This window comes from Dermacentor andersoni, chromosome 10 (genome assembly GCF_023375885.2).
Source record: "Dermacentor andersoni chromosome 10, qqDerAnde1_hic_scaffold, whole genome shotgun sequence".
NCBI lineage: Eukaryota > Metazoa > Arthropoda > Arachnida > Ixodida > Ixodidae > Dermacentor > Dermacentor andersoni.
The window spans coordinates 129,937,084-129,957,615 of record NC_092823.1 but is presented as its reverse complement, the minus strand read 5'-3'; the positions used below and the strand labels follow the sequence as shown (position 1 = coordinate 129,957,615).

At 44.3% G+C, this 20,532-nt stretch overlaps 1 protein-coding gene and 1 pseudogene across 2 annotated transcripts in view; one reads left to right on the top strand and one right to left on the bottom strand.

The window, feature by feature from the left end:
- Window positions 1-20,532, top strand: part of THADA (Thyroid adenoma-associated protein homolog) — a 102,100-nt gene that overhangs the window by 3,449 nt on the left and 78,119 nt on the right. For both annotated transcript variants that reach the window (XM_050192686.3, XM_050192685.3), the window contains exons 4-9: window positions 18-163; window positions 1,950-1,982; window positions 7,165-7,213; window positions 10,799-10,989; window positions 15,686-15,771; window positions 18,337-18,509. In XM_050192686.3, the coding sequence (XP_050048643.1) occupies window positions 18-163; window positions 1,950-1,982; window positions 7,165-7,213; window positions 10,799-10,989; window positions 15,686-15,771; window positions 18,337-18,509 (678 nt within the window). The remainder of the gene's footprint in view (window positions 1-17; window positions 164-1,949; window positions 1,983-7,164; window positions 7,214-10,798; window positions 10,990-15,685; window positions 15,772-18,336; window positions 18,510-20,532) is intronic.
- LOC126545056 (uncharacterized) lies at window positions 3,622-5,149 on the bottom strand (annotated as a pseudogene).

The window sequence follows — 20,532 nt, the reverse complement described above, 5'->3', positions numbered from 1 at the left end:
AAATTTATTTCTTGCAGGGTTCTGGGAGCCAGTTTTGCTGCTGCTGCTGTTCTGCCTCAGCTGTCTGCAGCATTGAAGGACTCTCTCTTTATGTCAGATTCGGATTTGGGCAAGATTTCACACAATATAGAAAACCTTTTGTACTGCTTGTCTGAACCGCTAGGTAAGCTTTCTTTTCCTTTTTTTAACTGCATACCTCAAAATGTGAATTCTCTGTTTCGCGGTGTATATTAAAAAAAATTTGTTGTCATCACATGTGGTTATGTATGCGTGGTCATTTGCTTCATACTATACATATTGTAAGCAGCTGATGTTTCCAGGAAATGATTGCATGCGTGTCGAGACCTAAAGGAATACTACTGACATGAAACTTCTCACTTTTCATTTTTTTAGCGTGACACTTCAAAAACTCTATACCTTAGAAAATAGAAACAATACTGACATGCACCAGAGCACTAAATAATTTACCAATATGCTTTATCCTATTCACCATTTTCAATTTTGATAGTCAAGGTAGTACTGCGTCATGGCATCAAGGCACACAGGCTTGCTCCATTCATGTGATCACTGCAGCTGTCATGCTTGAGCACATTCAGAAGAAACATGCAGCTCTCGTTCATTTTTTTATGATCAGCATTATCATTCCTGACCTTATTGCTAAACCGACGTCACCAAATTTTGCTCTGTGTCATGACACAATGATAATGTTGATAATGCCAGGTGTAGCTTACTGAGACAAGTATGAAGTTCACATGATATCTTGCAAGTGTTTCGCACCCTTCACACAAGCAAAGTATGATCCTTTTTTGTGCGAGAGGAGTGGGGGGCACAGTTTCTGCAACTTTAAAGTTATTTCAATGCTCCTTTAACATCATTGCAAAAGTAACAGTAAAAGAACAGTGATCATTCGTTGCCACTCGGTATCTCCACACATTGTTTTACTTTTTTGCATGCATCCATACCAGGCATCCTCCTGACTCATAATATTTCCTTTTTGTTGAGTGCAAGTTGTGGAGGTCTCGTATCTCACAGGAGCACTTCCCACCGTAGGTTCAGGCTTAGTGAGCCTCGGGGCTGTGTCAGCCGTGACCTCGCTTAGTCTAGCACGTTACTGCGTATGTGTGCTCATCCTGGAAAGGGCACCCAGCACTGCGCATCAAGGAACACAGCATTGCTCTGAGTTAATGGGAACAGGTCTATTTGTCTTTGGTGCACTTGACACTGCACAAACGTCCAGCTGTATAGTGGCGCGCAGAGCAAGAAGGCTCCTGTGCCACGGACAGAAATCCAGAAACGGAAGCCGCTAGCACGTCGCCGCCAGAGGATGGTTCCCTACCAAGTGCCACTAAGGGCGAAATGTCCCCACGGCTATGCTGTTCACTCTCTCAATAAGCAATGAGCCTAATTGTGAGAGCAGCTAGGACAATTTATGTCAGCTCTGGCTTTTGATAAGTGCAGCTCGGCGTAGTATGACCACGCATGAGCACTAGGCACTGCTATTTAGCTTAGCTTTCAGAAAAGGAGCAATGCCAGGTATGCACCGTAGATGAACTCAAGTCCGAGCGACGGCCATAACAAAGAGGGCCAGTGGAGGAGAGGAGAAAACGTGTACGCACCTGATGCTAACCCTGAGAGATATCTCTCTCCCTCCCCCCTTGTGCCTATCATGCTGGTGCCACAAAAGCAGTCCGTGAGAAACAGCACCCCTGATAACCGTTGTTAGATAAACGCCTGTGACTGGGTGGGCCCTGAACCCCACAAACTGCAAGTCTAAAAATGCATGCTCTCCTTCTCGCTCTTCTTTCTTATCCCTTTTTTCTTTTTCTTTATTATAAAGTGTTGCCTCTCACAGTTTACTGTTGATGTCAGTGGTGGTTTCTGGATCTGATAGTGTTCTCTTGCATTGTTGTTGCTTGTATTCACTACCCAATGTGACCTTTGCATTGCAGGAGTGCGATCGGTCGAGCGCTGCTTTTCTGATGGTAAGTGCACACCTCTGGCAGTGTTGTTCAACTCAATCTTTTACTGTTACCATATGCAATACAATCGGTCACAGAATTAGGGAAGCCGGCTGTTGTGTTGTGTATCAGCCGGACGCCAGGGTGGAACAGACAACGTTTATTGATGCAGTGCCCTTTTATAGGGTGATGAACATGTGATCCGCCGACTGCTGCTTGCCTGGCTGATAAGCAATACTCATGAAAATGCAGCGTCAGTGTGACACGCGATATCAGTACACAACGTTCCTTTCTCCTAAGCTTCGTTACACAATTCCAAAATGTCTGGTTAGTCATCAATGCCATAACGTGCGACAGGCCGTCTAACGCATGTTGATCTTTACGGCTCGACCGTGTCTTGGGTAGCTTGGCCCCGGACTTGACCTTGTGGCTGCTTTTGTGCTGGCCGGCAGCTGTTGTGGCCATCTGGCTGTAGGAGGTAGCCTGACGGGGTAGTCTGCACTTGGGACTGGATCGGCTTCGAGCTTCATCCAGGCACTCCTCAACTGGTTCCGGTGCCTGTGATGGCGCTCACAGTTTTCCAGCTGGACGATGTATGACACTGGGCCTCGGACTGCCACAACCCTGGCCACCTTCCACCTTGGACCTGGACAAACGCTTTTAACAAAGACCGCGTCACTGACACAGAACCTCATAATCTCTGGTCATTGCAGTTCAGGCGCGTGTTGCTGGTCCGGATGAAGTCTGTCCAAAGCTGTCCTCAGCCTTCGTCCGATCATTAATTCTGTCGGAGATTTTCCCGTGACCGAATGTGGCATTGTGTGCTGTTTAAACAGGAACCGCGAAATCTTGCACTGCGTCGAACCTTCCTGTTGCTTCTTTAATGCTTCTTTAACTTCTCTTACCATCCTCTTCGCCCTACCATTACTGGCAGGATTATAATGTGCAGTGAAAATACCATGCACGTCATTACACTTTAAAACCGTTTGCAACTCCAAGCTAGTGAATGCTGTGCCATTATCTGAAACGATAACGTCTGGCACACCGTGTGTCGCAAACATCTTCGTTAAGCTGGTGATGACAGCTGTAGCCTTCATGGATGACATGACTTCGACCTCAGCCCAGTTGCTGTACGCATCTACCACAATTAAGAATACTTCTCCATTAACTGGGCCAGCGAAATCAATGTGTAGGAGACTCCAAGGTTGATCTGGCTTGATCCAAAAATGCACTGGAACCTTGGGATCGCTTTGCCGGTTACTCTGACATGGCTGACAGTGCCGTACAAACTCTTCAATTTCGTGGTCCATTTTTGGCCACCACATGAGCCCTCTAGCTGATGCTTTCATGGCACTCATCCCAGGGTGATTTGCATGCAGCAGTTGAAGCACACTTTTCCTTGCTGCTTTAGGAATTACAGTGTGATTCCCCCACAGTATGCAATCACGATGCAACGACAACTCTGACTTCCTCACCTTGTAAGGCGCGAACTAGCTGTCTATTTGCGTTGGCTGTAGGTAGTAAAGAATCAAGGCTGTTGCCCCGATTTTTTACTACCAACAAAGGCAGCTTCGCCTTCCGGCCCTTGAATTCTGCCAAGACGCTCGACCCAGCAGCGGTAACGCCTCCTTTGACCACGTTACGAGAGTTGTTCCAGAATCCAGGAGTGGTATTTCACCCCGATTTTCCTTGATTACTCGAAATGTACCTTCACTCACTTTTGAGCATGAGGCTCCGAAATCAACCTCCATCTTGCCCTTGTATCTGTACTTTAACCATAAACTTCTGTTCTTGCTCTTTCACTTCGCAGAGTGAAAACAATGCACTAATTTCGTACACGCCTTTGCTCTTTTCAACTTTCCTCTCTTGCTCAGGCATCATCTTCCGGGCCGCTCTACTTGCGCCTTTTGAACGACAAGCCCTTGCTACATGTCCAACCCTTTTGCATTTGAAGCATGGCGCTTTTCTAAAACTAATAAATGCGGAGCGTGCTTACCGTTGCAACGGTAGCAACTGGAACCCTCTGCCGTGGTGTCCTGCTTTGTGCGGGTTGCTTACATCATGCCCTGGCAGTCCTTTGTCTCGTCTCAGCCTTGCATGCGTATGTCTCGCTGTTGCTTGGCTGTCGCTTCTTGGCCATGTCGTACGTAACTTTTAACGTAAGGTCGTGTTCTGTAAGAAGTGGCTGCTGAAATGCTTCGTCCTGGAGGCTGCATATGAAATGATCTCGCATCATGATGTCCAATGGGAGCTACTCATCGCCAAAACCGCAGTCTTCAGCTAGCTTCCGAAGCGCCGTGACGTAGTCCGCAACCAATTCCTTGGCAGCCTGGTTTCTCTTGTAGAACAAAACCCTTGCGTGCAGCTCTGAAGGCCTTGGATGCAGGTGCTTGCGAACTGCTATCTTAATTTCGTCGTAGGTTGCTGCTGTCGGTCTTGCTGGCTTCACCAGAGCAACAACTCAGAAGGATGGCTTTTTTCTGTTCTTCTTTCGCTATCTTGTTCGCTTTGCAGAACATTTCTAGCTTCTCGATGTATTCGTCCCACGACGCGTTCGTGCCGAGACGATACTCACCGATCCTGCCGACGGCCATCGCTGTAGCTTCCTCGTCGCCAACTGTTGTGTATCGGCCGGACGCCAGACGCCAGGGTAGAATAGACAATGTTTATTGATGCAGTGCCCTTTTATATGGTGATGAACATGTGATCAGCCGACTGCTGCTTGCGTGGCTGATAAGCAGTACTCATGAAAATGCATTGTCAGTGTGACACGCGATATCAGTACACAACAATATGCAGTACAATTGGTCACAGAATTAGGGAAGCCGGCTGTGAATGGCTTCTGTGGATAGGTGACGACTGGTTCCTTTATGCTCAGATTTGCAGAGTTTGCATTTCAGAGCTCTTTTTGTCTAACACCAGGCTTGTGTGCAGTACTTAAAGGGATAGTTAAGACAAAAACTTAATCAGGACTGATAAACTTGTTTCACTACGTTGGTGTCATTAATAAGGGTGGACACATGTTAATTACTGGAGAAAGTGAAGTTAAAACTTTTCCTTCCCAAATTTTGCACCAAAGCCTTGCCACTTGTGTCACTGGTAGTTGCTAGGATAAAATTTATCAGCATTTTGCCCCAATTTTGTGTCTGTGCTCAATTGCGCACTTGGCCATTTGAAATATTCAAGAACTAATAAAGAAATATCCGCATTTACGAATGTGTCTGTTCAATTTGTTCTTTGAATGAAATAAGACAACATTCGATTCATTATTTGATAGTTTCAGACATTCACACACCGCTATCTTAAAACAAACTGGTATGCTTTCAAGCAATACAGTTGACTTCTGTTAATGCGACCGTGATGGTGCCGACGAAATTGATAGAATTATCCAGCGGGTCGAATTAAACAAGATGCAGAAAAAATGCCTATACACACCACAGATTCATTTGGCACTGGTTGCCTGATTCTAATGCGCCCCCCGAATCAAACGCGCCAGCTTCATTGCGTCAAAGTAAATAACTAATGCAGAAATTATATTAAAGCTCCTAAATAAATTAGAAATCTAATGGGCACCCTATTTTTTAGCAAGGAAAATGGGAAAGGTCTAATATATGTTGCACGAGGGCAGCCAGTTTTCTAAATTCAGCTTTGCCACACATTTTTGAAGTCAGCTTCACCTCAATACAGCAGTGTTTGCAGTAAAGCACACAAATGCCACCAACACAGCTTTGGTTTTTTGTCCGATTGCACTATGCAGGCAATTCTCAGCCCAGTTTCTATGGGGAAAAATATGGTGCATGTTAGAATCGAGTTGATACCGTAATCAGACATTGTGAGCTACCATTTTTGATTGGACATCTTCCTAGGACAGACCAAAAACAGGCGTTTTCGACTGGAGATTCTATGTGGGTTCAATGTAGTATTCACTTTTCCTTAAGCGCTGCCGAGACCAGCTGCCGCTAAAGGAATCGCTATTGGGTCACCATAGGGGTTTTGCACATGCATGCTGACTGGTAAAGTTTGAATCATCCGATGAAGGCTAATTTTAGGATCAAAGTAACAAAAGTTTGGGCCCATAGAAATGCATGGGCACCAGCCAGGGCCTTTAGTTGGGATCAAATTAACCAAAAACTCAACCGGAGTCTAATTAATGAGCGTTTACTGTAGTACATTTCACATGCATATGCATGCAAGAAATATCATACACACGCAAGGCATGTCTTTTGGAAACTGAATCAAAAGTGTGTGTTGTCTGTTGCAGTACTGGATAAAAAATGCAGGTTTTCACATCGATGTAGTGACTGTACTGTCTGTAACTGTTTTTAGCAAGCATGCTGTGTTTTGCTGTAACACTCGTAGATGGCAGCACTGTTTTGCTGAGGAAATGCATTACACGGTGGAAATAATTAAAACTCATTTGTGTCAACCAGTTCTAGCAGTCAGAACTGTGCATTAGGTCTGGAGCCCGCTTCTGCAGTGTCCTTTATAACCTACTATGCAGTTTTGGTACGTTAAACTTCACACTGTAACTAATTAACGTAATTAGAAGTGAGAACTTCCAATTTTATTGCAATAGAGAAAGTTTCTTCGAAGTTCCCTGGCCCAACACTCGACTTCCTTTAAAGGGACAATAAAGGAAAATGTTAAATTGAACTAGATCTATAAATTGTTCATGTAGAAGTTTATCATATTTTTCTGCGAGATATCACTTTCTTGTGTAGGAAATAACTGCTGAAGGTCGCTCTACTGTTGCTCAATTTGAACCGCCTGTGCCAAAATGGACAAGTTCACATAATCTCCATGCGACCTCCCTCTATGCCGCTCCCTGTGAATCGGCCAATGCTGACGTCACGGGAGAGGTACCATAGTCCACAACGGGTGGTGCCACTGCTATTTTTCATTTTCGTCATTTTATTGCTCGCAAGGGCTCTGTTTTTACTACGAATGATGAATTTATTACTACAGAAGCTTAATGTTGTCAAGCTCAACTTAATATCACCGTTTAGTGTGCCTCTACAGGTGAACAGTCTGGCGTCATGTACTTTATAAAAATGAGGTTGGCCTAATAAGAAGTCGCTTTTGGACCCATAGCTACTGATTTTGTGCCTGCATAAATTGTGTGTCTTTTCTGATTTTTGGAACGAGAATGAGAGTCTCAACCGATCTTAAATGTAATTTTTTTTCTATTTTTCTAACAATTTTTCAGTGCTTTTCTATCTCAAGTCAGTGCTCAACCTAGGCATTGATACCATTGGGTAAGTAATATCATTGACACAAGAATCTTTATAAGACATTCTGATTCTACTGAGCTGTGAATTTTACGGCTGCCAGTAGTGTCATTGGGCAAACTGAACTTGAATTTTTCAGTGAGTTCTTAGGTGTGTTGAACTGGTGACAGGAAACCGCATGTCATTGCTGAACCCTGCCAAGTGCTAATGCACGCTGTTAGAACTTTGGCTTTAAAATGTTTCCTACATTCTCAACATTATTGAAAATATACTGTGGCAAGAATAGGTTAGCAACTTCAAATTTTCAGTCCACAAGTGTGAATTTCGACAGCTCTAAAAGATGCTGAGATTTATTTTAATATATTGAATTATATGTGATATCAGTGCTTGTGTACAAAGCTCAATTATAACTAACATTGATATAATGGAGTGAATCTAAAATGTATGTTGCCGACATCAGCATGTCAAGAATATGTGCCTATAATAAATATCAGATAATAGTCGAACTCACTTATAACAATACCGCTTTTAACAATATATCAGTTGTAACAATAAGAAGCTGCTGTGCCGTCAACTTTTGTATGTTTTCCATGGCGAAATAGCCCGCTTACTACAATGCCATGATGCCGCATTATCAGTTAAAACGATAAAGTCTGGCTGCTGCGTGTCCGTGCCGAAAGGTAGCGAAATGCGAAATCCTTGAAAATAAAAAATAAATGAGAAATTCAAGCTGCTGCATGATGGCCCGCTTCCCCAACAGCTGCCGCGCGCTCATTTTCCATCCTTCTCCTTGTGCCTCTCTCCCATTGCCCTTCCACTCCTCCGAACACGAATGGGCTGCGCACATAGCTCTACGCTGCGCCATCCTCTGAAACACGAATGAACCGCACCAACTGCACTGCTCCAAGATTGCTCGCTGGCTCCTCATTCAGCACAGTTCTGCAAACAGCTTAATCGCTTCCGTTCGTCTTTGTTGGTTGTGTCGAAATCGTTCCTGGCCACACGATTTCTCAGCCTCATTTGACTCGCCGCCGAAACAAGATGACTGATCCCCCCGCTGATGAATAAAGGCAATGATGAATAAGCAATTGCTACGAACGGGTGGATGTCTGATTTTCCATTTATTCATTACTTCTCTCCACCTTGCGGGTTTCCGCAGAACTACTACGTCAAACTCTTGCCTTTGCTTCGTGTTGTCGGCAAATTCGACTTCGCCCTGCCATCTGCTAGCCGCCTGGTTAGCTCAGATGGTAGAGCGGCTGCCCCGGAAAGGCGGTGGTCCCGGGTTCGAGTCCCAGACCAGGATGAATTTTTCTTCAACTATGAGGCTTTTCTTTCGAGGAACCCATATGGGTTCCCTTTGTAGCAATTGCTACGAACGGGTGGATGTCTGATTTTCCCTTTATTCATTACTTCTCTCCAGCTTGCGGGTTTCCGCAGAACTACTACATCAAACCCCTACTGATCATCGGCAATGCGCAACGTTGCTGGTGAAAAGAAAGCGCACTGCTATAGATATGGTAACTGAGTGCTTCTAACCGATGAGGCGATTGTCGAGAACATGCTTGCATCGGATAGTGATGGCGACGACAGCAGCGATGACACGGTCGGGCAAGCTGCCTCAGCATTGTCCTCACAGGAGGCGAGGCAGATGGTTCAGTCGCTCTGGGGCTTCGTTTTTGCCAGGAACCTTCCTCTGTGCTACGTGGAGCACTTGGATGCCTTGGCAAAGGATGTTGGCAAGCTTCGTGTAAAGCATGCAAGGCTGATGGACATAGGGTTTTCTCATGCAAGCCAGTTAGAAGTACGTGGCAAGATGCTTGTGGCGATCTCGCCTCAGCGTTTCTTCTGGATTTCTCAAGCTGACCGGCTGCTGTGGCAACCTTCTTGTATTCTTTAAAAGGCCCCTTTTAGGGCCAACAAAGCGATGCCTCGGCAGAGCTCGCATAACGCTTGCCACCTGTGACCACTCTTTGCATTTGTTATAGCAGCGTGATTCTTTAATGCTGACAGCCGTGGCTTGTTACTTGTGATCGGAGCGCCCAGGAGTGAAGGCAATCGGCATATGGTTGGAGGAAGGTGGTGGGGCAGAGTGCTGGCTTCCCCGCCATTACAGTTTTCTCACTTCAGCTCTGCCACCCCCCTATTTTGATTTTTTTCATGCAACCCGGTTATACCACTTATTGGTTGTAACAATGAGATTTCCGTGGCACTTGAATATTGTTATAAGTGGGTTCGACTGTATATTGAAGATATTTTCCTGTCGGAAGCCTAACTTATTCTAGTGAGGCTCGGCTGGCATCCTTTTATTTGATCATAAAAAGGAACCCTCCATTCTGTTAAGAGTGGTAGGGCTACGCTCATGAATTTGCATATACACTCAGACTTTGTTACAACGAAATGGGATATAACAAAAAAATGGCCGTAACGAAGTAAATGAAGTTTCCCTTGAATTTTTCATAGAGATTGACGTATTTAAAGCCTTGTTCTAACGAAGCGAAATTGTCCTGTTTATGGATATAACGAACTAGATTCATCTCCGAAACAAAAATACCTGGTGTTGCAAGCTGAGTGCATCAATTGCCGCAGTGTTCAGAACTTGTTCGCCACGGCAGTTCAAAACTCCCACTTCCCCGCGTCGAATTCGCCATCGAGCAATGCTGGTCTTTCTCACCACTGCGCATAGCTGCACACGTGCAAACAAGCAGCGTCTCACTATTGCACTTCTCCACTGAACTCTCTCTACCTGTCGCGTGTGCCTATATGCGTGGCTGCACGCAGCGGTGCATAAGATTAGTGCATTCACTTCTACTGTGCAGCATGCAAAGCAGGCAGGCATAGCTTAGTGACGCCTCCAAGACCTCCACAGCGCAATCTTGGGGTCACGCGTGCTGCTGCACAGCGAAGCGCAGTGGTGTGAAAAATTAGCGCATTCACTTCTCTCGCTCTCTGCGGCGTGCCGCTCTGGCAGCCGCAACTGGGTCTGGCCTCCGACATCTCCCCTGTGTAATCACGAAGGTCGCATCCAGGCCATGCATTCACCTCTCCCTGTGGCATGCTGTGAGGGCTGCCGGCTGGTCGTGGCCTCCGAAATCACATTGGCACCGGTGTAATCTCGGAGGGGGGGAGGGTCACGAGCCAGCCGAGCCACGGCGGCGCCGTGAAGGTCACTTGGCTACTCAATCACACGACGGAGCGCTGTGTTGTGTGACATGTGCTGCTCGACTGCGATGAGCAAAGTGGAAAGTGGATGTGAAAGGCCATCAGAATGGAATAGAAATCAGCTATCTAAAGGCTGCCGCATCAGGTGCTATGAACTCTGAATGTTGCACATGCAGAAGATTCTTTTGTTGTTTTATTCAAATTTCATTGCATGCGTGGCCATGTAGCAGTTCTGCGGGCTGCAAAGCCGTTTTCTTATTTCCAGGTTTACAATTGTGCACCCCATTGGGCACGTATTGCAGCAAATGGCAATAATGAATATAACGAAGCAATTTCCGCTCCCCTTTCAACTTCGTTATAACGAGGTTCGAGTGTATTTTCTCTTTTTGCAGGAATGTGTGGATAAGACTTGCTTGCTCAGTTTTCTTTCATTTGCGGGCTCTTTTCCAGGACTTGTTGTGGTGACACTCAAGTCGTTGGCGATTGTTACCAACTCCTCGCCAAAGTGGTTAAAGCAGTGGGGCTCCTTGTGCAGTTTGCCACAGGGCAGCGCAAGAACTACTCGCTAAAACCCTGCGCAGAGACACTCATCGCTTGGACGGAGGAGATATTTCCACCTCTACTCCACCTTCTCAAATCAGGTTCGTTGTTGGCGATCGCACGATTTGTTGCACCTTTGCTACCTGAGCTTTCCCAGCTGTCGATATGGCGATATGCCAAAATTTTCCTGGAGCAGTGGTTATCAAATAGTGCTCCAGCAAGACCAAAGATTATTCTAGTTTGGCAACTGTTGAACATAGTGAAGTGTCATCATCATAATGATCGGCCTTTCTTACATATTACAAGGACCAAGGCCATTAGCGACAATCTCAAATTATTGAATTTAAGCACTTATAACTCGCAGAAAAAAAATAATGATAAAGAAAGAACAACCAAGTCGAGGTGTAGGTTTAACAAATTTTGTCTTGAAATGTGGCTTTAAGGTAGCACGTGCTGCATTATTCTACATCAGCCCTTCAAGACTTCATTACCTCCGTGGGAACCCTACACTCTCCCTACCCTTGTGTTTCGGAGATTCCTTCTTCAAGGAAAAACCAACCGACCGGGAAAACCGGGAATTCTCAGGGATTTTGAGTAGTCTGGAAAAACTCAGGGAAAACTCAGGGAATTTGTGCCTCTATCAGGGAAAATCAGCTGTAATTTTATCGAAAGGGTCGAAAGTCGCGGTAATGCTATCTCGAGTAACAGACATGAATCATATTGAATTGTTTTTGACGCCCTGTGGTCGGCTGGAGGAGCTTCCACTGTACAGTCAACGACCGACTTTCCTGATGCCTGATAATTCAGACGGCTTCGCGGCGGCACCACGTAACCTGTAGAGTCAATGTATAAGAATGTCTGAAATTTTGTTTGCAAGAACCCATCGCTGTCCGATTTTCCGGACTTGGTTGCGTGATCGCAGGTCCGAAATGGCATTAATCAAAGCCACCACCGCCGCCACTTCGATTACCTTGCCGCCTCGAACCAGCGCTCACACGCAGATCCGCTGGCAGCCATAGTCACCATCACGGCAACGCTAGGCCTAGCTGCTTCGATGTTCGCTATTAAGCATCTTGCCGTTTGGTGCCATGTTTTTCATTGAAACAATTCGCTGCTGTCAGCAATGGCACCGACTCTGCTTTGTGGCCCTCGCTATTGGCTTCGAAGCTCAGAAAGCACGGTGCGTTGCATAATGGCGGTTCCCGAAAGTCAGTGTCGCCTCTGTATAGCAATGTTATGCGATGAAGCATACGCGAAAATATTTTGATGAAGCATAACAAGTGTAGGAAGGGGCAATTATCACAGGACACAGTATGTATTCCTTAATTATACACGCATGCACCCGGTATCTCATGTAACAGTACGAGCACCAATATGCCTAATAAGTGTACCGACAGGCCTTCAGAGCTTTTTCAAATGTGCCTGTGGCGATTTGAGCCCTTAAGGGCAGTAAAAGACATGCATTCATTTTTTTCGAACTGCCTGATTTTTCGGACGTTTTCGCTGCCCCTGGGGAGTCCGAAAAATCAGGCATTGGCTGTAAAGCTGACCAAGAGGACGCTTCAAATAGTCCATGGGGCGAAGGCGTGGCGGAAGGAGGATGAGAACAGGAAGGACCCACACGTTGGGGTATGAACATGAAAGAGAGTGTGCCACCGCTTCTTTGAATGAGCTTCAGCTCAAAAAACAAAACAAAGTGTTGGCTGATACCGAGATGCAGGTGTCCTCATCCAAACCAAAATAAACTCTTTAAAGCAATGAAACGCAACATTGAGGTGTTGTGCGCATGCTGAGAGTATGTCAATACTGCTGTAGTTGACTTTCCAGCTGCTTGGACAGAGTCTCACTTGTGACAAAGTTCGGGCCTAATACCAATGAGCTTCCTATCACTTGATAGAAATAGCTCATTTTCGAAAATATTTGCTTCTGTATGCATCTCCTTTTATTCGCATTTGAGAATGTTAGACTCAATTTGAAAACGGTTTTGTCATTTTTTTTAGAAGAGATTTTATTTGCTGTGCATTTTACCAATCCCACCCTTCTGCTTTTTTTTTCATAAAATAAACACTGCTTCTTACTATTCAAACTGAACTAAGTTTTTTTTTTATCATGCTTACTAGAGAGTGACATCATTGGGCGACGTGTCAGCCCGTCTTGACATAAGACAAAGTTCTGCGCCACTCAGGAAATTTTACAAAGGCACTTCAGGAAAACCTGGGAAACTCGGGGAATTTGAAAATGTTAACTTGGTAGACACCTTGTTCTTTCTTTCATGGCTGCCTATTCTTGTCTCTTCGGGTCACCATTTCATGTTTTGGCTGTCTTGACTGGACTGGAGCACACATGTGCCCTCTGGACTGACTGTGTGGCTGTAGTTGGTGAATAGTTAATCCGGTGCTAAGGAGCTCTGTTGAACTTGGATCACGATGACCTTTATTTATTTAACAGCAGTCCTTTACAGTGCAGCAAAAGCTGAAGATTATCAACGTTGTGAGAAGATGGGAAACAGAGCTTCTGGCAGAAGATAAATTGTGGATTATCTTATCTACAATAGTAGTGATGGTACCGTTAATGACATCTGGAGAGGTTAGCGTAGTGTAGTGACAGGCCTGGCATGCTACTCTGGCTGAAATGGTGAGCGATGAACGAGAGGGAGTGAAATAAAAACAGAAACTTAGGATAACTTGCTCTTGGGCTAGTTGGTGGATACTTGAAGCTATTGTAGTGCAAGTGAAAACTAATCAAGGATGGGACACCACAGGCTCTACGGTGTCCGCGGTCTCTGGTCTTGTGTTAGATTTTATTTGCGCTGAAATGGCTCTGTCAAAAAACAAACAGCACACACATGCGCTAACACGTGAACGCATGCAAAATGCACTAGTCCAAAGGTTATTTGCAGTGTCTCATTGAGGCCTGTATCCCGCAGAAATGCTGTAAGCACTTTAGTGGAGCACACTTGAGATACAGGACATTGCTACAGTCAAGGAACGTTAAGCGTGAGCAACAGTGCGAGTGGTGATGACTAAAAATTCAAAGCAAGAACATTTCCATGGTATTCCTTTCTGCTGATAAACATACTTAAATGTTTCTACAAAGGGTTGAGTGTCATACACAGTTGTTTCTGTGGGTTATATGAGCAGATTTTTTTCCTCTTTGAGGTGTTACAAGTGGGTTTGCAGGTTATATGTGGAAAAATATGGTACCACTATCTCTCATCAGCAGAGTCCACCCTCTGCCTGCATATTTTCTTAATTTCATCACACCGTGTAGCTCTCTGCTATTATCAATTGCACTTACTCGAATAGACCGTTGACTACCTATTCTATGCATTACATGACCGTCCGAACTTTAGTCCTTCCTCTTGGGTAATCTCAACTTGACAAATAAAAACATATTTCCTACTTCTCCGTTCGTCCTCTTATCCACATGACTGTCTTGCTGTTTCTCTACGCCTATAATTTTTTGTTCTCTTTGCTCTGTGCTCTTTGCACTGTCCTTAACTTGTCCTCAAGATTTGTTAATCTCCAAATTCCTTCCCCATATGTTAGTACTGGCAGAATGCAATGATAGTACACTTTTCAAGGATAGCAATTATGTGCTGGTCATGGCAGTATGCACCGTATTGTGATTCCAGGGACACAAAAATAAGGACAAGCTTATTTCTTTAAAAAGTGACCCTAGAATAACAATATGAACTGTTCAACTTTCAACTCAGCTCCAGGCCCTTGTGCAGCAACTGCTGTGGAAACTGCTGCAGCCCCACACTCTCTGTCACCCTTGCTTTTCAGCCGCCTGTCTGCCCCAGTCCTTTAACGTGATCTAGTATTTTATATCTTCAAAAAATATGCAGTGCCATGTGGAATCAGCTGAACGAATATAGACAGGTGGAAATAGCATATACAGTAGAACCTCATTGATATGACCTCGACGCGTACGTTTTCCGGACACCAGCATTCGCAATCGAGAACACAAAAAATGATCCAGTAGAGCTACGCTAATTTTTTACCGGTTCATACATTCCCAGAACACATGATTTTTCGGCACCAACATTTGGTACGTCGCCAAACTGCGATCATATGATAAATTTTTATACATTTTCCAGCTGCTAGATCCCATGTAAGCAAGAAAATGCGCGAGGCACGAGTCATCGATAACAATATATAGATGCCTGCCACAGCAGCTTCAGTGCAACACCCAGCCGCCCGTCTCACATGAAAACGATGGCGCACACAGTTTCTTGTGGTGGTACCAGCAAATCTCCGACCAGAAGGTCATGCGCTGCATTCACAGCTATCGCTGCCAAACTTATTGTGATTAGCATCTTCACCTATCTGTTTTACAGCACGTGGTACATAGCGTGTAGTGTCATTGGTGGCATACTGCATGCTTTTAGTGGGCAATAATCCTAACACGCCGCCATTCCCTGCTGCAGGCGGCATGATGTGGGCATCACGTTTTGCTTTGGCAGCATCTAACGTCGCTCATTAGCTTCATTTCGTTTCGGTTTCCCATGGCCCTCTTAAAACACCACGTAATAGGAAAACAACAAAACGCGTCTCAGGCCACCGGAGCGCCACCACCTCGACACACATCGGCATCTCATGCCACAACAATCTGTGCGACACTTCGCATTACGTAAAAGTCAATATTAGTTGATTCTGTCAAATTTTCTAGTTACTTCCGATTGCCGGATAGTACATATTTTGTCGAATTTTTTTCTGAAACGGATGAATGAGGTTCTACTGTATTGTATCTCAAAGCTTTGGGAGTCCTACAAAATGTTTTAAATTCTTGCAGACTCTTCAATCCTGACTTGCAAGCTGAGTACAGGCACCGTCCTCCCACTGGTCCTCAGGGTCAGGAATGATGGCCAGCTTCAGAAGGTACGCTCTTGGCACCATGGAAATTTTGCTGCTGATGCGGTGCGAGGGGTGATTTTGCATGGTTGAGTGCATTCTTGTTAATGCAGCCCTGATTAGCCACGCCCTGGCTGGCACTGTTCTTAAATTGCTTCTTTCCTTTGCTGAGAAGGTTTCGTAAGCCAGAAAAAATCCAAAATAAAAAGATGGCTACTATTGCCACCCTAAAACACTAGCCTGCCGTTGCATCATGGATTTTTACTGCATTTACTCTGGTCTAGCTTATTCTTTATCACTAAATGAGGTCTAGATTGCATTCTCAAGGAACCAAAGGATCAACCTAGCAAGTTCAAAAAATTTTCCTGTTTCAACATAGCACAAATGCTGGAAGATACTTTGCAATTGCGGTGTCACATATGTTCTGGCACTCAAGCTGTGGCAAAAATTTCAAACATATGGGAGTGTGGCCTTGCATTGCTTGAGTCATGTATCGTATTTGCTCTGTTGTAAATTATTGATGTGCTGTTCTTTTACGTGTGTGTATGATAAATACCGTCCCAGTTATATTGTCGTGCAAATGTTGTTGGAAATTATTTCTGTGCTGTTCTTTTCGCATTTCATTGTAATTCCACTCCTGCTTGGGCCACATTGGCCTGCAGTATTGTGAAATAAATAAATAAATAAATAATGTTTGCACTCGCATAATTCTCCTACCCCCACATTGGCAATCAAAAATTAGTTTTTTTTTTCATTTCCTTAAGTAATCGTTGTACCTTGATATTGCTGCAGTGACAGTCATCTACAATCGCCAGCCAATTTTCCGGACCTTGTAGGGACCAAAGAATAGTGCGAATAATCTAACAGTCCGAAAAACTCGTTCAGCCAAAATATATATATATATATATATATATATATATATATATATATATATATATATATATATATATATATATATATATTAGCCTTAGAACGGCTTAAAAAAGTTTTTAACGCCCTGCCCCACACTATGCTGGGAGGCAATCAGATTTGCTTGGATTTGTGCAAGAGTGGCGTCTCCGTATACAGTCTGACATGAGCATCATCGCATTGGTGATCTGCAATATCCGTTGCTGGAGATTGCCATGGAGATCAAAGAAACGAGCCACGTTTCTTCGCAACATTTTGCTCTCGCGAAGCAACATGAGGTGGTGCTGATCACACAAATGCAAGGCCGCACAAACACACACAAAGATCCGGTGTTGCGTTTGAGACACACCTGCTCTGTGGATACACCACATGCAAATAGCAATCGAAACTTTAAAATAAATAAATGAATAAGAACGTATCCCCTATAAGTGATTATAATGACAGTGCTGACCGAAAAAAGAAAAATAAAACAAGAAAAAGTGGCGTCCCCTAGAGCATTGTGTCAACCAAGGAAGAGAGGGCATGGCCTCCGAGACTAGAGGATGTCGCACGCTCTCTATTGAAAGCATGCATGTCTGTGATAGGATGATGTGGGCCCAGGCCTCAAACACACCGAGATGGCACAATGAACACAGAGAGGCTTTATAGAACGGGAACGGGACTTGGATAATGTACACGATAACACACACAATTCACTTCAGGGTTGTCTATCGCTTAGGTAGTCATGCACAATGTCAATGTAGGAAGACGTCTGCTCGCGTGTCAGTATCACACACTTGCGGCACGAAGAGCCACAACAATGAATCTGGAGCAGCAACTGCTCGATTTTTCTGACGTTCTCGCAGCCCCTAGGAAGTCCGAAAAATCATACCTCATACCAATGAGCTTGCTGTCAATTGATAGAAATAGGTCATATTCGAAAATATTTACTTCTGTATGCATCTCTATTTTATTCATACTTGAGAATGTTTGACTCGATTCACAATGGGTTTTACCATTTTTTTCGAACGAGTTTTATTTCCTGTGCATTGCACTAAACCCTCCCTTCAGTTTTCTTTATGAATAAAATAAACACTACTCCTTACTATAAAAACTGAATTAAGTCGTTTTTGTTTTTTAACTTGCTTACTAGAGAGTGACAGCTTCGGGCAACATGGTGTTGGCCCGTCTTGACACAAAACAAAGTTCTGTGTCACTTAGGGAATTTTGCAAAGCCACTCAGGGGAAACGTGGAAAATTCGGGGGAATTTGGAAATGTCAGCTTGGTAGACACACTGACTAGGCTGCACCTTTAGTCAGTCAGATGACTTCAATGCGACCTGTGCAATGATGCATGCAATGATGCATGCACTAGGCATGCCTTCAGTCAACCAGGACCATGGGGCGACCGTGGCGTTGGGGCAGCGTGCTTGTCCCGCACCCCGGAGGCCAGGGTTCGATTCTCACTCAGACTGAAATTTTCAATTTCAAAGCAATTGTTTTCAGGAACCTCCGTGAGAAATTTGGTATCAATCTCAGCATTCTGTGATGTGCTTTTACTGTTTGCGCCATTGGCTATCTTTGATACCATTTTTCACTTACACCAGTGCTGACAGATTTTCACGTAATCAGGCATATAATACTTCCGCATATTTTTTTGGGGGAGTGCATCTATAAATGGGTTATGCATTTCTTTCTACCCAGGCATTTGATCCGTGGCCCAAAGATTGGTTTCGGGAGTCACCGTTGGCTGAAATCTGTTTCCTTAGTGGCCTTGTCTCTGGGCTGAGCGAAGAGGAACTTCTGCAGACAGATGAACACAATCGTACTGTACTACTACACATCCTGCTCAAGAGGGCTCTCATAGTCCACGAGAGGCAAGCATTGCCAACTTGAGTCTATGTTGAATGCATAGGGGGTGAAGTAGCCAACTGTTAAAGGCAACTGCGCATTCCGCATTCATAGTTTTATTCATCTTCCTAAAGATACTTTTAAGGCAGAACACTGCAGTTAAAGACATTATTTTTATTTATGGGTACATTTTGATCAAACTTTCCTCACTTAATTATTTCAACATGCTGATTTCAAATATGCAAATGATTCTTGTGCAACAAGCAGTTTTCAAAATATAAAGAAATTATATTTTTGTATGGTATATTTTGAGGTGAACTCTCTATTAAATGTTTTTTGTTATGGAGGAGACTGGCATACCAAATGTTGAATGATTAGAATTCAAAGGGCTGCGAGAATGAGTGTTCTAGTAGATTGATTTGTATGAAAGCTACAGCATGTCGAACTTAAGAACCCATATACAGTATAACAGCACTGATGTGTTCCTTGTTCGTGTGTTTTCCCAAGTATAACATCGTTAAAGCCCGGTCCTAGCAAAGGGCTCACAGACACCTATACACAGCAGGATTTCATTCATACGTTTTGGGAAAAAATTCAAAAAATACATACTGAACAGGAAGACATACGATTGGAAGTCACTGAAAATTTGGCATTGGTCATTATTGTGGCTTCGGCTAGCTTATGTTTGTGCCTTTGTCAGCAGCTTCTTAGAGGGAGAGGTGGAAGGGGGGCGTCTTTTGTGAGAAGTTTTACATGCCTGCTCCTCTGTATTGCAGCACGAGACACCTACATAGAGATACCTATTTTCCTGTTGTGTAATGTTTTAAGACTGCGACAGAAAACCGAAATGAAATCAAGTTCAGGGCTGATGCGGTAATACCATGCTGTCATAGCGACACTTGATGCTCACTTTGCACCACCTCCAGCAGGGAATGGCAGTGCGTTTGGGTTATCGCCTGTTAAGTGCACAGTACACTTCCATGGCACTACTCCACATGCACTTTAAAACTGTTGAATGAAGATGCCTATCGCAGTAGGGTTGGTGGCGATAGCTGTGAAGGCAACATTTAATAACCAGAAAAGGAAACTGTGCATGTCGGCATTTTCACGTGACACGGGTGAATGAGTACTGCGAGGAAGATTACATGGTGGGCGCCTACTTCTCATAATCACGCATGCCTTGGGCTTTTTCTTGTTTGCATGGAATGTAGCAGCCAGAAAACATATTGTACTGTCGCAGGTTGCCGATGTACTGAATATTGGTGCCAAAAAACCGTGTTTTCTAGGAATGTGATAAAGGGACAGACAACCACTCAGAACATGAATCGAGATAACTCCACTGATGGAATGATTCCCTATCATAGTGGCTAAAATGAGCCATGTTTTTCTCATTGAACGTGAATTTATGCGAACACACGGTTTGTCATGGCACATTCAGTATACGGGGGGTAACATAAACCGTGTGAAGGGCAACTTATCCTCGGTGTATGTCCATGACCTTGGTGATATGACGAAAAGAAGAAAAAGATGCCCAGCCAAATAATCCCCACCAGTCCCCCTTTCGACGCCCCCCCCCCCCCTTCCTGTCTGTCAAGTGTCACCCCACCTTTCTTACTCTCCCCACCATTTTACGAAAGACCCTTCAAAAGCTGCATATTGCCACCCCCGAAGAATAACCCCTAAAGAAGGAGCTGAATAGGCTCCGAAACGTTGGGGTAATAAAATTCGCTTATTTGGTTGGAGCAGGTCTGAAAGTCCTAATCAATTTCTCAACCAGACAGATAATTCTGTCAAAATGTTCAGCTTCATAATTAAGGAACTCATTTTATGTCCCGTGGCAGTGGCCCCTTTACACTCTTGGTATGCTTCACCGCAATACATTTTGTCTGCTTGATCGCATAACACCGCTGTATTGTGGTAAAACTGACTTTTGGGAACCGGCATATGCAAAGCTTTAGACCACTGCCATGCTTTCCTCATTTCAATGGTATCAATGAAGATGACGATGGTGGAATCAGCACCATAGCTGACAGTGGAGAATTCTTTAAA